Consider the following 15,758-nt stretch of genomic DNA (forward strand, 5'->3'; position numbering starts at 1 on the left):
TTATATGATATAAACATAGTACTGAGCTTAAGATATGAATAAACTTAAGCTACATATATAATAGCAAAACCCGTGAGAGTTTGTTAGCTAATATATTTTTATGATATGAGTGATAGCACTGTGCTTAAGATATAATTAACTTAAGCTACATATATAATAGCAAAAACTCTGTAGAGTTTGTTAGCTAATACATTTATAATGTAACCATAGTACTGAGCTTAAGATATGATTAACTTAAGCTAAATATATAATAACAAACTCCGTAGAGTTGTTAGCTTATATTTTGTATGATATAATAACCATAGTACTTGATGCCCGTTCTCAGTTATGACAGAGCTATTGCTGCAAGATAGGTGGACAAGTTGAGCCTTTTAAAATCTTAGTCTGACGTAGATAACATAAGTAGTCAGCCACTTGAGGATAAGTAGCATATCTAGCTGTAAATCCTTTCTTTGCAGCATAATTGACAAAACTGTGCCATTTGTCATCGTATAAGTTGCAAGTTGAGTTACGCAGGGCAAGCTAGACTGCTTTGCCGCTCTGGCTGAATAACCTGTTATTCAGACACACCTTGATACAATCCATACGTGAAGTTGGAATATTTCTGGCTTTCCGTGCGGATGTATTAACAGATTCGAGCACTCTGTAAGATGTAGTATTGGTTGTCCGATTTCTTGAATAAGAGTTGAAACCACGTTCTCGCTGGTCAGTAGGCCGCGACCAAATTCAGATGGAGGCTCTGTGTTTGACTGATTTTGAGTAAACTTGTGAGATTAACGCTGGTGGCGGAAAAGCGTCTGCACGTTGAGTCCTTCCACGATATGCTTAGTGCGTCTGCCTTGCCAATGCTAGTGGGTCTGGAACTGGCGATACGAATGTGTCAGTTGTTTGTTGAATCGAGTGGCAAATAGGTCTATTAGTGGAGTTCCTATTTCCTTGATAATTTGAATGAATATCTCTGTATGGAGCATTCATTCAGCGACGTTCTGTGTTGTAAATAGCCTGTGCGATTGTCTTCGCGTAGGCTCGTAGACGGCATATGGCATACAGTTGATAGACAACTCATGCGATGTCTTGAACGGACTGACGAATGGCTATATATGACGAGTGGCTAGTATATGGAGACCTTGGAGGAGACTTCCTCGGCGAACGCCGGGGACTTCGCGAAGCTCTCGAAGTATCCCTTCTAGATCTTCTGGGTGAAGTAGACTTGGAGCCACTTAGCCTTCGCGACCTTCGCGAAAGTATCGAGTCGGAGTCCGATCAATATATGAGCGCTTGCTTCGCGAACGACCTCTGTGTTCTACAGGGTGTGGGCTCGGCGAAGCGCTCCTCCTCCGCGATGTCCCTCGCAACTGGTGAGGCTCTAGCTCCTTCGCGGAGGCGGCCTGGGACTTCCTTAGCGAAGTGTTCGCTACAGGCTGGATTGCCCTTCGCGGAGGCGCGTTTGTGGGCTCTGGGGCCCTACGCGAAGCAAAGGCGGGCTCTGGGGCCCTGTATGACTTATTATGGGTTGGGCTCTGGGGCCTCTGTAAACCGTAACGGTCCTCCATCAGTCTCATGATTTGGTTGACCAGGTCGTCTGGGATGGTCTGCGCTGGCGTTGAGGGTGTCCTCTCTGTGATAGTGACGGGACCCTCAGTTATAATCTCCGGCGTCAGCGTAGGCATCTCTGGTTGCATGTTGATCTGCGCTGAAGTGACGGTAGCCGATACCCGTAACTTCTTATGACGTACATCTGGAATGATAATCGGAATGTCATCATCATATAAACATAATTCTGAATATCAGAAGCAAAGTTTGTTTTTGTTTTTTTGTAGCCTTCGTGGATTTCCCTTTTGACGAAGCTGTAGCGTACGTTGAGACGACGTGGAAGCTCTTCTAGTCTTAGATTGTGATGAAGGAACGTCCTGGGATGCAGGTCGCTTCTAGGATATAGCGGACTGCGTCCCACGCTTATCCCCCGAAGGTAACTCAGGATATATCTGACTCCGATCTATTAGCCATGACTGAAGATTGTTTCCGAGATCTATCTGCCATCCGTCACAAGACGGAATATAAATATTTATCAAAGGCAGAATTAGACAAATTAATACATAATTTACAGCGCGGAAACAATAAAGCATGGAGATATGCAACTAGGGCATCTTAAAATGGATCGGTAGCAGAGTAATCGCGTAATTTACAAACAGTGCAGATTTTATTAACGCAAACTGCTGAGCAAACACACAGCTAACCGCGGAATCAAGCAGCAGAAACACGAATAATTATCAATGCATGTTGAATAAGGATACTAGTTACACCTCTATAGATGAATATAAGAGGTAACAAACTAAATATAAATAAAGAATATAGTGTGCAGGGAGACACAGGTGCTCTCATGTCTTGCTCACTGGGCGAAGAAGGAGAGAGTGAGGCACATGGGTGGAGGTGGCGCCCTCGTTCCCGCGCTTGTGGAAGGGAGGTAACTCATGGTGAGTACTTATTAGTGATTTTTTATTGAAGGGAACTTCAATAGGGAAATACACGTGTTCCACTATGTTCGCAAAGAAGAAGAAGACAAGCAATAAGCATGAGTCAGGATAAGGAAAAATATGGCAGTTTTCAGCCATACTAAAAAGCTCAGGTCAAAAATAAAATAAAAGGTAACCAATCTTCAGTTAGATTGAGTGAGTGAGATTGGTTTTATGTCGCTTTTAGCAATATTCCAGCAATATCACGGCGGGGGAAACCAGAAATGGGCTTCACACATTGTACCCATCTTCAGTTAGACTAACTCACATTTCTAAACACAGATCTATTTCCACGACATTCCCTTATTTCAGCCACTCCTCAGTTTAAGTACATGGAAAGGATATAGCACTAGACAGGTCTAGAGGCACTGCTCCTGTGGGATCCTCCAGGTACCACTTACCCTGAAACAGACACAGTTATTCAGGGCTACAGATAATGGCCGTATGTATGGATAAAAAATAGACCGATACGGTAGGAAATAATTTAGAAAACGTAGCAGATACGCACCACAGCCATTGTGTACGGTCTTAGAATCATTTACAGACATATTTATCTGAACAAGTATTGTTTAATTGTTTATTGACCGTTTACACCAGAGTAGCAATGCTGTCATGCATATATGAAACGAAGCACAAGTTTAATGATACACCATTAAATTCCATTCAGTACTCTAAATGTACTCTTATTGTTTTCCAGTACTCATATATTGAAAAAATAAGGAGTACGTACTCCTGATGTTGAAAAATTATCTGGAGCCCTGGTTATTCTAGGACAAGAAGACATGACACATATTCTTAGAAAATAATGTTAAAATCCCTAACATTGCTGCTTTTAAGATCTTGGAACATGGAGTATCAGATTACATGAAGTAGCACCAATCAACAACAACTGATTACGTCTCCATTAAGTCGCTCGACGTCATAATAAGACTCATTTGACCTTGGCCTTCAATTCTCAAGTTCATTGACTGCCTCGTAACAGCATGAACCATGGATGTGATAAACATGTGTTGTATTGGATGGGCGCCTTCAAATAATGAGTTTGGTCAAGACAAGCCAGTGATTGACTGACCAACCCAAAGTTGACCAAGAGGACAAAGATATACAGAAGGGAACCTATTCTGATCTGGAATCCTGAGAGGGCAATGAAACGAATCCTGACCCATCCCCACCAAAAGTCCTTGGTGTACCATTCTAGTTTTGACAGCATAAGAAACAGGACTTTGAGATTAGTCGGTCATTTGAAAAAAGTGAAAGAATTTACAGACGAGAGAAAATTACTTATATTCACAATAACAGTTTCTGAAAGTCAGGAAGTTCTTCAACATTAAAACACTGCGATATTCAAATCCAGCGACTATGTACCTCTTTCAGCTGAGTCAGCATCCCCAGAATGATGACGTCTCCAAGCTTGGCTGTACTTCCCAGTAAATATTCAACAGGCTTTAACTGAAATATAAACATCACTGCATGAAAACATTTGTTGTTCAATGGGACAAACCATTACTGGGAAAATCAGGAAAGGCATGTGATAATCATGATCTTTAGTGCCACCTTAGCTGGTCAGAGTGAGTGAGTGAGTGAGTGAGTGAGTGAGGAGTGAGGGTGAGTGAGTGAGTGAGTGAGTGAGTGAGTGAGTGAGTGAGTGAGTGAGTGAGTGAGTGAATGAGTCTGGTTTAACACCTCTTTGAACAGTATTCCAGTTATGTGAGTCATGGTGAGTGTCAGCTTACATTGTGGATGACAAGCACAGGAACCTGTTGTGTTTATGCCCTGCTTTGGTATTAGTGGGACAAGCACAGGAAGTTGGGTTTTATGCCCAGCTTTGGTTTAGCTTTGGTATTAGAGTATACACAGCATGTACAATATGTTATGTAGGAAAGCTTACAAACCTGGAACTTTTTACTTTGTTCTTCTGGGACTGAACCAAGAGCAGGAGCTGTAAACAGATCATGGCGTAACGTCCGCTGAAATGACAAAAGATTTGTGCACTAAGCTGTAAATACTATGTGATACTATGTTAACGCTGCTGCCAAACTCCTATTGAAGGGCAACATCACAACACAAATCCTCTATATGAATAACATGCACTTTAGTTCACATGCTTTCCCCAGTTTGCAGTTCAGTTTTATTTAAAAATGAGTGAGTGAGTTTAGTTTTAAGCCGCACTCAGCAATATTCCAGCTATATGACGGCGGTCTGTAAATCATCGAGTCAGGACCAGACAATCCAGTGATCAACAACATGAGCATTGATCTACGCAATTGGGAACCGATGACATGTGTCAACTAAGTCAGCGATCCCATTAGTCACCTCTTACTACAAGCATGGGTTACTGAAGATCAATATTCTAACCCAGACCTTCACGGGTCTTTATTAAAAACACAGGAACAAGTTGAAAAGCCATGCAAAGTACAAGTAATCAAAATTAATTTATCAATAGTAACCATGATAGAGTACCTGGTGTAGTGTGGTGTATCGGTCACGAAACAGTGCTGCTTTATCCAGGGAGCTGCCATGTAGCACTGGGGAGGAATATCCCATGTCGCTGTCTCTATAATAATTTCATTCACCATGTCATTCCTCATGAAAATATATAGCAGTACCTTTAATTCTATAGAAGTATATATAGCTGTACCTTCAATTCTATAGAAATATATACAGCAGTACCTTTAATTCTATGATATACCTTTTGTGAACTATGAATACACAATGCCGCCATCTAAGTGGTCAATAGAACATGTTACATTTGGAATGACACTTCCTCAGTGTGGAAGTTTTGTGGAAGGTTGGTGGCTGTGTGGGTTAGATCGCCGAGATTGGGTGTTGGCGATTAGGTGCCAGTGTGGGTTCGAAACACATGGATGGGACTCAACCCAAAAGGTATGAGAATCAGAGCTTTCGTGGGAAAGCGTTAAACCTTTTTATGAGGTTTCCCCAAATCCTTTCAGCCATGTTCTGGACTTCACAAGACACATACTCTGTGCCACATCAGACAGAAGTCACTCAAGAATGGGGATCATGTTTCAAACACTAAATAAATTACTTAGGCCTAAAAATAAAAATGTTGTGGTTCCGATTACCCGACCAACCCTTGAATTCTGGTAGCCGACCCTATTTTTCTTAAGCGGACTGAATAAAATAAGCTTTCAGATACCATTGTTTTTCCCCAGCACCGACAGATATCGGCATTCTGATAGAGAAAGTCGACATGATGGCCGCAAGCTTGTTTGAATAAACAATAACACATTGATACATGTGTTATTAGTTTGTACTTTCCTTCTAAGAACAATATGTAAAAAAAAAAAAATCCTACCTACCTACCCTAAATTTTAAAGAGATGTAATCAGAACCACAACATTATTTTTATTTGGCCTTATACACAATTCCAAGATAGAAATACAGTAAAAGAAATTTCCAATGAACACTTTCCAATAAATGAGTAATTCCATGAATACTTTCATAAAAGTTGCTTTTGACTCGCCACCAAATGCTTGAATAGCCTGACAAGCATTGTAAGCTGACATACTTTGATAATACTTACGGAATAAACTTTTTCCTCTCTGAATGATATGAAAATCTTGGGACGGAGAACGCATCGATGATACAGAACACTTTGTCCCTGGCAGAGATAAAAAACAATTGTAGACAAAATCAGTTTTGAGGACAATCCTGAAAAAAAAGAGTTAACAATAATTATCATAAAGCAATTTATTTGACCAGATTTTTTAACCTTCAATTCAAACTGGTCATCTATATCAGTGGGCATGGTTTTGGGGCTTGTTTGTATGTTGTTTAACGCCGCACGCAATATTCCAGCTACATGGTGGCAGTCGGTAAATAATCGAGTCTGTACCAGTCAATCAAGTGATCAACAGTATGACCATTAGGGCTACAACGATTCACCCAGACCTTGATTTGATTCAATTTTCCATATTGGACCCTCAATTCTATCATTTTCGATTCGATTCTTAACACAAGTAAAAACATCAGATTTCATTTAACTCTCAGAGTTGGCATTTTTACAGTGAAATCCATCATCAACTTGGCTGTCTACTAACAACAATTCTCATTGGATATTTGGCCCGGCGTCAACCAATAACGTTTTGCCTTATTTCAGTGCTTGAAACTGCTCGAGTTGGAGTCAAAATTACGTTCTGGCTGTGTGGAAATAATTTAAATAGGTAGTCAAATATAGAATCGAAATAGCGATAATGGTTATCGAAAATCGAAACTACGGTGTCAGATTCGATTTTCGATGAATCGAACCAAATCACTGCAGCCCTAATGACCTTCAATCTACACATTGGGATACGATGACATGTGTCAACCAAGTCAGCGAGCCTGACCACCCGATCCTCTTAGCCGCCTCTTATGATAAGCTTGGGTTGCTGAAGATCAATTCTAACCTGGACGTTCAAGGGTTTATGGCTTGTCGCTATTTTCTAACATCACAACAAAGGGACACAAAGAATGGTCTTCACAAATTGTACTGTTTGTTATCATGAGGTAATTATAGCTACCAACCTGCCAGGCCCTTATGTATATCCAGCTAAGATAAAAGTGAAACAGAACCTCTAACAGTTACAAAGGCAATAATTAGAAGTAGTCATTATATATAACAATTTTCATTATAGTCATATACAGGCATAACAACCTTGGGCGGTGGGGTAGCCTAGTAGTTAAAGCATTCGCTCACCACACTGAAGACCCGGGTTTGATTCCCCACATCTGTACAATGTGTGAAGCCCATTTCTGGTGTCCCCCGCCGTGATATTGCTGGAATATTACCGAAAGCAGCGTAAAACTAAACTCACTCATTACAACCTAGGACCCACCCCAGCTCAAGGGCCAAAGGGCTGCGGGCTGATATTAGAATTGAGTTGATATGGGGTACTGTATGAATCCGCCATGTAATAACCTTTTTATCATATACCCTTACACAAAGCGTGAAATGCATTCATTTGCAAGTGAACACATTTTACCATGGTTGAAAGACATTATCACGGGAGAGCAAGCAGTGTAGATAACACACTAAGGGACATAACTCCATTTTCTTACCACCTAGGCTGAAATCATCACCCATTTATAATACATTGATAAGCCAAGTCAACCCAGCAGGGGTGTAATACAGGGCTGGTGATTATATCCCTCTGTTATTACTGTCTCTATCTTGGATCAATAGCAGACACAAAACGTCTCATGTCATTGTTACTAGTTAGGTACATGATATACACCAGAGGTAGGCAAAAGGTTATCTCAGGCAATTTTACAACTCACTTGACTCTTAGTCTGGTGAGTTAAAACTGTTAACACATTCAAAATTAGGCACCTTGATCAAGCCCCAAAAGTAAAAGAATTTCTACTTCACTGAGAAAGTGTAATCCCAAATACAGCTTTTGTTGCATTTAACTATTTCCTAAAAGACATTGTGTATTCATAACCTTGGCCGTGGGAGATGTGCCACATAACACACTTGTCAGAGGCCTTCACAAAGTACGTGATCAAGACGACCATTATCAGACTTCCATTTTTGTGGAAGCCTCGGTGGCTGAGTGGGTTAGATTGCTGATTTTGCGTGTTGCCAATTTGGTGCCTCAGTCTGAGAGTTTGGGTTTGAATCCCAGATGGGTCTAAAACTACAAAAGTACTAGAATCTGTACTTTACTAAGAAAGTAAACAATTATAGTGCGAGTTTAGTTTATGCCGCTTTTAGCAATATTTCTGCAATATCACAGCGGGGGACACCAGAAATGGGCTTCACACATTGTACCCATGTCGGGAATCGAACCTGGGTCTTCGGCATGACGAGCCAACGCTTTAACCACTAGGCTACCCAACCGCCCGTAAACAATTAGAATTACATCTGATACTTTAAACTTGATCCATCAAGTGAACTAGTGTTAATTTCTACTCTGTCAAGCTGCACTTTCCACACCAGATTTATTATCACAATGTTTAAGGTTCATGTGCCCTCAAAACCTGCTTTGTTTCAGACAAGTAACGTGTTACCCTTCATCTTCCTGCTCATCGTTGCACTCCTGTACTGCCGATTCACAAACTTTCCGGTCGATCATAGATGATGATACTGCAACATCAAAAGGACGTACATTTACAGACAATTTTTTTTTATATATATAACGCTGCACTCAGCAATATTCCAGCTATACGGCGTCAGCCTGTAAATAATCAAGTCTGGACAAGACAAAACTTTTGTCAACAGCATGAGCATCAATCTATGCAATTGGGATATACAATGACATGTGTCATATGACTCTGTCAACAAAGTCAGCGAGCCTGACCACCTGATCCCGTTAGTCGCCTCTTACGACAAGCATGGGTTACTGAAGATCAATTCTAACCAGGATCTTCACGGGTGCCTACTTGTATCAAAATGCAATTTTAAAGTAGCCATGGAAGCCAAGGCAATATTTTATCAGACAGCACAGTTTCACATGTTTAAATGCTGATAGTCTTCATTGTCAGGTGTGTTTACTCAGACGAACATGATAAGGGTCTCAAGGGTTGTCAGGAAAGACCCCATCACTCTTATCTCCATTCATTGAGCTGCACAAATTCATCAAGGTATCCGGGATCAGGTGGCCAGGTTCCCAATTACACAGATCGATGCTCATGCTGTTGATCACTGGATTGTCTGGTCCAGACTCGATTATTTACAGACCACCGCTGGAATATTGCTGAGTGCAGTGTAAAACTAAACTCACTCACTCACTCATCAAGGTATCAGTACCCAGCAAGACTTTGTGTCATGATACAAGCATTGCACAGATTTGTATCAGAAAGTCTGTAATCATAATATGAAAGTTACAGCTTCAATAACTGGAAACATTGTTGATGTGAAGAATTATTAGATTATAAGTGTTAAAGATCACATATACTCTAGGGGGGTACATATACATAAATCACTAACTGGCATCGCTATAAATGAAACCCCGTCATTAAAACTACTCACTTCGGTCTTTAATTAACTTAAATCGACCTTTTTGACAACAGTGCACAATTCTCACCCGCGAACGAAATTTCAACCAATCACAGCGGGGCGTCTCTGTGACGTCATATGAGGAATAGATATGAGGGCCGATGCAGAATTCATCTACATTTCAGGGGGTAAATTATCTTGTTTACAGGTTTGTATAAACCTGAAATCGTGACAACTGTTGTGGAAAATGAAAGCTATATGTTCTCACAATCTACTGTCATTTAATTTTGTCTCCTGCTTTGCCTAGTTTCCGAGTTACAACTTGTTTTCATAGACGATTCTGTCAAAATCGCTTGGTGTCGTTAGGCCTTGTTTGTATAATGACTGATCCAAATTGATCCAATTTCTGTGTTTTTTTACCTCGATATTTAATCATGTCATGTAAAAATATGACGTCTATTACGTATGATATTACAAATTGACATTTGATTTATTTGAATCGGTAAACTAAACAACCCTACTTTGCCATTGCTAGAAGAATCTGAAAATTTACTAAGGTAAATAGGTACATACAGTTTTAGCACACAGCAAATGCTTATATGTATTTCTTATGCAACAATGAAGTTATGTTTGTATTCTCAAAACAGTGTCGGCCCATAAGTTTTCACATGCAATACAGCAACTAATACTCCCTTGTTGTAACCCGTGTTAGGTGGTATAAACCTACACATGTTATTTGTCATCATTCACTTGATGGTCAGTTAATGAATTTATAACAGGTATAATTAGTGGTAACACACTTAGATTACCCGACAAAAGTTCCCATTTGGCATTTCTTGTGTCCGGAGTAAATATTCAACATTATAAACATCGATCAAAGGATTAACTGATAACACGCTGATTGATTAGTTACTTTTATCTTACACAGCGGATTTGTCAAAAGGTAGTGTTTATGTATGTAGATTTACTAATCTATACTGAATACACTCTGTCGTGTCGGTGTCTGCGTAAAAACGTCCTTCTTTCAAAGGATTAACCGGCAATACATTGATTAATTGCCCATTATTGGCTAACTAAATTACTGTTTTTAAAGAAAGGCGGACATTATGCAATTAGTTGCCAGGTGTGCTATCTTGGGTGACCAATGAGACTATACACCAATGTGAAATGCCTGAAAAGATTTATCACTTTTTCGTATATTAAACTGTTAAAAGACACATCACTTGGAACAGCTGCAGATGAATGGCATATCACTCGTTTTTGTGGATATTGATGGATACATTCCTCGAACAAGGTAATAGCCTGACATTGTTCCTATAACTTTAATCTGTTTTAAATATTTTAATATTTGCATTTTCTTTTTATTCATTTGTCGTAGCATTCAACAGAATCATTGTTTTCGCCGTGAAGTGTAATGAGACAGACAACATACACTAGGGTGTGTGTTCGAATTATGATTCACATTGGCAAACTATAAAATGTCTAGATATTACAGTTCTGTTATAAATTCACTATAAGTATCAGAAGATCGTCTGCTTTTTATTTAGTTTCAAAATGCATACAAGTATGATAATAAACTAATTAGGATTATAAGACCAAATATAAAGACGTACATTGACTAGTATCTACATACTGGTGAGTGGACATTAACCATGTGAATGTAGCAAGAAATTTATCGCGCAGTATTGTGACTTCAACCCCCACCTCGCTTCCGTGGAAGAAATCGTTATGTTATAAGTTGTGTCATGCAAAATCCTTTTGGTTATGATTCCAATACATATTTAACTACGAGTAGAAAGTAGTTTTGATTTTCTAACTTGATTAAAACAAACCATAATCTCATTAATTCTAACAGACTTTAGCCTGTCACTTACGATTTTCAAAAATGGCGGCGCCCTGTCGCGAACATCTGCCAGTCTGAGGATAAATGCTATTTAGGTTTGTTTTCACCGAGTTATAAAATCAAAACTACTTTTTACTGGTAGTAAAATATGTATTTGATTGATGGCCAATAGGATTTTGCATGACATAGCTTATAACATAACAATTTCTCTCGTGGAAGCGAGGTGGGTGTCAATATAATACTACTTACAATATTGTTGTTACTTCGACCACAACCTCGCTTCCGAGGAAGAAATCGTTATGTTACAAGTTGTGTCATGGAATATCTTTATGGTCATCAATCATATACATATTTTACTACAACTAGTAAGTAGTTTTGATTCTTTAACTTCCGTGAAGCGATCTGAACACAAGTAAGATATCGATTCAGGCTTCCACAACGCTCGCTTCGCACTCACAAACATAACCCATTTAGCACGAACTGCAGGGTCCTGTGGAAATCTGTGCATGGTGACACCATCGCCCAACCCCTAGGAGCAATTGACGACAAAGCAACGATTCGGCATGTCGTCGTTGATGTCGAGAAATCATCAAAACGATGAGCGTGCTACACACTTTCTATACAACTAACTGAAAATCGTTCCTCATATGACGTCACTGCAGTGCTCTGGCGACAGAGTTACGTAACCTGTCTGTGGTTTCGTTGGCGGGCGAGAGTGAAGCAGGTGACTTTTTGGCAACTTTTAATCGCTCGGTATTAATTAACCACAAGTTTTTTAAGAACAAATTTGGTGTTCCGCATAAGTCTAACCACAAATCTTTCATATGTAATAGTTAAAAGAGTACAAAAAAACGTTTATTTGTTCTTTAAGACTGTATCATGATATATCAAATCAACTACTGTGATGAAATACAGTGCTGATTCACAAATATACTGGACAAAATAAATTAAGGATATTGGTATTTTTATGATTGATATTTATCAATGTGTCAATGAATAAATAGATCATTATTCATAATTTCAAAACTTATGCATATCCCTAACTATTTTTGTCCAGTACATAATGCACAAAGTTACACCTTGATTCATGGGCCCATTTCAATTTGTTCAGAATGCTGTTTTTGTTATTAATTCATTAACAAATGTGTCACCACTCATGTGTCGGTGTTACAAGCGAGCGCTTTAACCACATGGCCACCCCTCAAACCCTTTGTAATTGTAATGACACATGCAGTCAGGTAACTTGAAAAATAAAATAATACCAGTAACATTATATGAAATGTTTTTTGTCCCGAAATCATCTGTTGTCTATTAGATGATAGCCTGACACTGAAATGTATTAATGCATGGCCTATTAAGAAGTTGCATATCCATAAAAATTGTCCTCATTCTTCATCACCTCAACTTCTAGAATGCCAATCAAAGAAGTGTCCTATTACAATCTAATGAGACACTTATGCTTCTAAACCATTTTATTTTATCACGGGCTGTGTAAAATCATAATTTTCCCAATGATTTTTAAATAAACAACATAATTAATATTTCAATGTTTTTTTTACAGCTTAATTATGAAAAGGTGGTTACGCATAACAGCATCAAGGGAGATAACTCACATGGTTGCTTCTGCACAATCTCAATGATTTTCTCCATCCAAGTTTCCTTCTGTACATCAGCCACGGGGGTCAACACATCCACAAGGTAGCGGCTGGCCTCACTGTAACCATGGCAACAATAAACATTCATGAACAAAATGTAAGTATATCTGCAAAAATATCTCTTTGCTAAAGCATTTTAATTTCAAATATGCAAATGACGAATATGACAATCAATAATCTGTATCTTCCACACAAAATTTGACTAAAATCCAAAACAATTTGTAGTCACTGGAAGATGAAATTTAACTTTGAAATGTTTGGACTTGTTATCATAATAAACTAGATGGAAATATATTGCAACTAGTTTGTAAAATAACTAAAGTAATAAGGGGTCAAAAAGGGATCTCCCAATAAATGCCAAGACTGTATTTCATCTTTCCTGATCTGGCTGAGCGGTCTAGGCGTCTGACTTTGTGTGCTGGCGAATAGGTGCCTGACTCTGAGGGTGTGGGTTCGAATCCCGGACGGGACTCTATCCAACAAATGTACTAGAATCTGTACTTTACTAAGAAAGTGTAATCCCAAATATGACATATGTTACATTTGACCACTTTCTAAATGGCATTGTGTATTTTCATACCTCTACAGAAACTTTAATGATATCTTATGTATCTATATATTTGTTATAACCTTACAACACCCCAATGATGTCATATATATTGTCTTTTATGTCATGCGTAATTTATCTGAGAATTGAAATGGAATAAACAACAATTTTTAAAAGTTCTTGCATAGTGGTAGTTCTATCAAAACCACGAACTGACTCAAAAGTTAGAAAAATTAGCTGTGGAAAAATAATGATTTTCATAAGGGCAGAAAAGAATATACACTTTATAAACAATTCACAATGCTCATGGAAAATTATTGTTATATATTCATAAATGAAGACCTTTCTGCAGGTGAAGGGACGGTGGGGTAGCCTAGTGGATAAAGTTTTGCTTCTCACGCCAAAGACTCGCGTTCAATTCCACACATGGGTACAATGTGTGAAGCCCACATCTGGTGTCCCCCGCCGTGATATTGCTGGAATATTGCTAAAAGCTGTGTAACACTCAACTCACTCTGACTTGTGAATACTGTCCTCATCAAAGATACAAATAAACAGGCGATTGGTGAACACTCCCTTATAAGTAAGAGGCAACAAACAGGATCAGGTGGTCAGGATCGCTGACTTGGTTGACATGCCATTGTATCCCAGTTGCATAGATCTATGCTCACGATGTTGATCACTGGATTGTCTGGTCCATATTATTTACAGAGCCCCACCATATAGCTGTAATATTGCTGAGAGCAGTGTTCAATCAAATCAAACCACTCCCTAATGAAGGAACCAGTCCCTTACACATAAAATTAACCATACAGTATTATCAATGAATCATTTTGGCCCCCATCATATTATCTGTAACCATGTGTGTTAATTATTGCACGTATTTGAATACACACCTAAATACGATCTAAATCAAGGCAAATAGGGTTTTGTCACTGAAATGTTTACTCCCAGATCCAGTTGGTTATTGATTGGGTCTGTAGAGCTTGTAGTCAGAATACAACAAGTCTCCATGATCAGTTGTACGGTATGTATCTTATATGATAAATGCTATACGACAGTACAACGCGTAACATTATTTTATGAATTTGCACCTGAATGACACATTGACAGTTCCGTTTTATTGTTGTTTTTCAGCAAAATCACAACTCAGTCAACTGCTTTCGGACCCTGTTTTAAAAAAAAGACATGTTCCTGCGAAAATTCCTTGATATATCTCGAGGTCAACGAGCTTAGTGGACTATAGTGTTTGTTTCCGATTCGATCACAAAATAACATCTGATTACACACCTCCGGAGAGTGAGGCCATGCATCTTGAAAGACGACTGTATGTGTGACTTCAACTTCGCAGCCATTGCGTATGTCCCGCCAATTCCGAAAACACACGAATCGATAAGACAAATGCTGGCAATTCAATAACGTATCACTACATTACAGGCGTAATCGCCAACTGTACATCCTAATAATGTACATTTTAAGTATTATATAACTAAAATCGTGCCATTCGAACTTGAAGGAACGGTGAATTCTTATTCTGTTTTATCGATTTGTATTGTTGTGAGTGGGTGGGATTTTCCCCGATGCAAAGATTAGCTCTAAACAGTGTGTACTTCTTACTAGCTAATTATGAGGTATCGCTAATGTCACTGTCTGGAGCTGTGTTACTTCTTGTGTTTGAAGCTCTCCTATAATATTTGTGACCAAATGAAGTGAACAGTTTCAAAGAGTACTTTAGTGAGATATTGGAAATCCTTCAATATTTTAACGTTAAGGTGCTTTTCCGCACGTGCTCGTAAATACTTTTTACACTGAATCTAAATAAAATCTTCATAGATTGTTCATCGATTTCTTCATCATCAATTTGAAGAATGAAATCCATCACCCATCCATCCCACACCCGATTCTCCCGATGTCATGGGAAATACCAGTATTAGTGTTACTGACAGTTTTTCATACAATCCCTGGACAATATTTTTGTCTCCTCCGCAAGTCTTTATTTCCCTCAGGTTCATGATCCTCCATCTCACCCAGGTTCCTTCTGAATAAAACATGGACTCATTTGTTCCTATCACAATTATATATTTTTCAGAGGCTAAGCGTTAGTTTACTTATTGAATATTAATTATAAGATAATTATTCATTAACACGGGACATCAGTAAGCTAGTTTAACAGATCGTATGCGCACCTAGTTTAGACAACCGGGTACATTCTGCGTTACACATAGATACTCGGATACATTGTGGTTTCGGGTAGACAGGA

General features: G+C 38.9%; 1 protein-coding gene across 2 annotated transcripts in view; it reads right to left on the reverse strand.

The window, feature by feature from the left end:
* LOC124283719 (DNA polymerase epsilon subunit 2-like) overlaps nt 1–14,869 on the reverse strand; it is a 71,644-nt gene extending 56,775 nt beyond the window's left edge. For both annotated transcript variants that reach the window (XM_046719741.1, XM_046719740.1), the window contains exons 1-8: nt 14,789–14,869; nt 12,910–13,010; nt 8,526–8,601; nt 6,058–6,135; nt 4,974–5,067; nt 4,406–4,480; nt 3,879–3,962; nt 2,859–2,915 (exon numbers count right to left, since the gene is read on the reverse strand). In XM_046719741.1, the coding sequence (XP_046575697.1) occupies nt 2,859–2,915; nt 3,879–3,962; nt 4,406–4,480; nt 4,974–5,067; nt 6,058–6,135; nt 8,526–8,601; nt 12,910–13,010; nt 14,789–14,853 (630 nt within the window). In that variant the 5' untranslated portion in view covers nt 14,854–14,869. The remainder of the gene's footprint in view (nt 1–2,858; nt 2,916–3,878; nt 3,963–4,405; nt 4,481–4,973; nt 5,068–6,057; nt 6,136–8,525; nt 8,602–12,909; nt 13,011–14,788) is intronic.
* Nucleotides 14,870–15,758: the final 889 nt, after the last annotated feature.

This window comes from Haliotis rubra, unplaced genomic scaffold (genome assembly GCF_003918875.1).
Source record: "Haliotis rubra isolate DU_JTF1 unplaced genomic scaffold, ASM391887v1 Scf32, whole genome shotgun sequence".
Taxonomy (NCBI): domain Eukaryota; kingdom Metazoa; phylum Mollusca; class Gastropoda; order Lepetellida; family Haliotidae; genus Haliotis; species Haliotis rubra.